The sequence below is a fragment of the Danio aesculapii genome, chromosome 24, assembly GCF_903798145.1.
Source record: "Danio aesculapii chromosome 24, fDanAes4.1, whole genome shotgun sequence".
In the NCBI taxonomy this organism is placed as follows: Eukaryota; Metazoa; Chordata; class Actinopteri; order Cypriniformes; family Danionidae; genus Danio; species Danio aesculapii.
In genome coordinates, this window is record NC_079458.1 from 1,478,035 (window position 1) to 1,480,534 (window position 2,500).

General features: G+C 42.6%; 1 protein-coding gene across 8 annotated transcripts in view; it reads right to left on the minus strand.

Moving 5' to 3' along the window:
• Positions 1 to 2,500, minus strand: part of ptprma (protein tyrosine phosphatase receptor type Ma) — a 331,270-nt gene that overhangs the window by 32,926 nt on the left and 295,844 nt on the right. For all 8 annotated transcript variants that reach the window (XM_056451138.1, XM_056451136.1, XM_056451137.1 and 5 more), the window contains one exon: positions 1 to 19. This exon is cut by the window's left edge and continues 18 nt beyond it. In XM_056451138.1, the coding sequence (XP_056307113.1) occupies positions 1 to 19 (19 nt within the window). The remainder of the gene's footprint in view (positions 20 to 2,500) is intronic.

A 2,500-nucleotide genomic window follows, 5' to 3' on the forward strand; every position in this document is an offset into this window, starting at 1 on the left:
GATTGGGCCGATGGTAACCCTGTAAAGAACACACACACACACACACACATTGAAAAAAGTTTGTTAAAGAGTAGACAACTGAAATATGCTGATGATGATGTTACTCCTTATGAATATTTAATATTACAATTAATCAATATTGATGATGACTAAAGGAAATTGATGAAAGATGAGGAGAAAAAAAACACACAGAATGACCAATTTAACATCACTGGGTCTTAAAATCACACACAAACACACACACACACACACACACACACACACACACACACACGTATGCGCATGCAAAAAAACACACACAGTCTTAAGGTTATTGCACACTGCATCCATAATATTTCCACATTAAATAATGAACTCGACCTCTCGTTGTGTGAGTCGTATTGTCACGCTGCCTCCGGAAGTTTCGTCAGTCTTTAAAAATTCAGCTTTGAGAAATGTTTTGACAGCTCAGAGCCACCGTACAAGCGAAAAGCTAAATACAGAACGCCGTCACTTGAGCTACAGAGAACGTAGGGTGCTTTCACACCTGCATTATTTAGTTGGGTTGAATCGCACTGGAGTTGGTTTTCTCTGTTGGTGCGGTTCGTTTGGGCAGGTGTGAATGTAGCAATCGCACTCGAGTACTGTATTTCGTATTGAATTATACATTTAGCTTCCTACCTTTAAATAATCTAGCTCCTGTTTATCTAACCAATCTTCTGTCTCGCTACAATCCAACTCGCTCTTTAAGATCTCAAAACTCAGGGCTTCTGGTAGTACCTAGAATAGCAAAGTCGAGTAAAGGAGGTCGAGCCTTCTCATTTATAGCTCCTAAACTCTGGAATAGCCTTCCTGATAACGTCCGAGGCTCAGACACACTCTCCCAATTCAACACTGGATTAAAGACCTATCTGTTCAGTAAAGCATACACTCAGTGCATCACTTAGCAGTATGCTACATGAATGTGCTCCACACATCTTGTTTATATACACTATGAACAGCAGCTACACTAATTATTCTCTTTACTCTCTATTTCCACCTGGGGATACTCTTCCTGAGGCCCTCAGACTGTGTTTGATTGAGATGTCGTGTCGGGGAGGGAGATCACAAGTGAAGAACGGGGGCTATGGCATGTCTTTGGGAGATCAAAAAAGGTTTATGAGGGCAGACCGGGGCTGGCGGGCACGCCGTTGTAAAACCGCCCAAATTTTCACTACCCGCCTATGTCATTTTTTACCCGCAAAAATAAATTCAAAACCGCCCAATTGGGTGGGAAACTACCCAATCTGGAAACACGGTTAACTTTATGGTAATGAGCTATGACGCAGTTCGGCGGCAAGCAATCAGAATGAAGAAGTCCACCGCTTGAGAGGAGTCCAGAGAACACAGACCTGTGAACTTTGGTTCAGACTACAGTTGTTCCCCAAGGGTTTGATTAGTGCGGTCGCCTGATTTTTAATTATTTCCAATGTTTTCTTACAGGACCATGCATTAAATAAGTTACTGATGCGCATTAATGTTAGATATATGTTTTATTTTTCAAAAAGCGGGAATCTCATGCGACAATACAGAACAGTCCATACACACACACACTCATCATGCACTTACACACACAAAAAAACGTACTCACACACACACACACACACACGCTCATCACGCACTTACACACACAAAAAAACGTACTCACACACACACGCACGCACACGCGCACACACACGCACGCACACGCGCACACACACGCGCGCGTGTGTAAACAAACATACACAAGCACACACACTCATCATGCACTTACACACACAAAAAAATCTTACACACACACACATCACGCACTTACACACACAAAAAAACATAAACACACACACACACACACACACATACACACACACACACACACACGTGCGTAAAACAAACATATTCATACAGGCATGCACAAACAGACTAAAACTTACTCACACACATAACACAAACACACAAACACACACACATATTCATACATACACACACACACACAGACACACACACAAACTCATCACGCACTTACACACACAAAAAAAACTTACTCAGACACAAAACAAACACACACATGCACTCATTCACACACACACGCAAAACAAACACATTCATTAAGGCATGCACACACACACACACACACACACACAAGACAAACACACAGACTTCACAAACACACACATACACACACAAACACACAGACTTCACACACACACACACACACACACACACACTCACACACACACACACACACACACACACACACACACACAGTCTTCCTTTTGCTGCTCATGTGTCCAGTTTGTGGATTATGGTCTAGAATAGGCTCAGTGTGCGTGTGTGTGTGCGTGTGTGTTTGCGTGTGTGTGTGTGTGTGTGTGTGTGTGTGTGTGAGTGTGGGATTTGGATAATCTGCTAACTTCATTTGTCAAGTGTCTTGTATCTCAGTGAGGCTTAGAAACACACACTCTTCCTAACCCTGATGTGTGTGTGTGTGTGTGTGTGTGTGTGT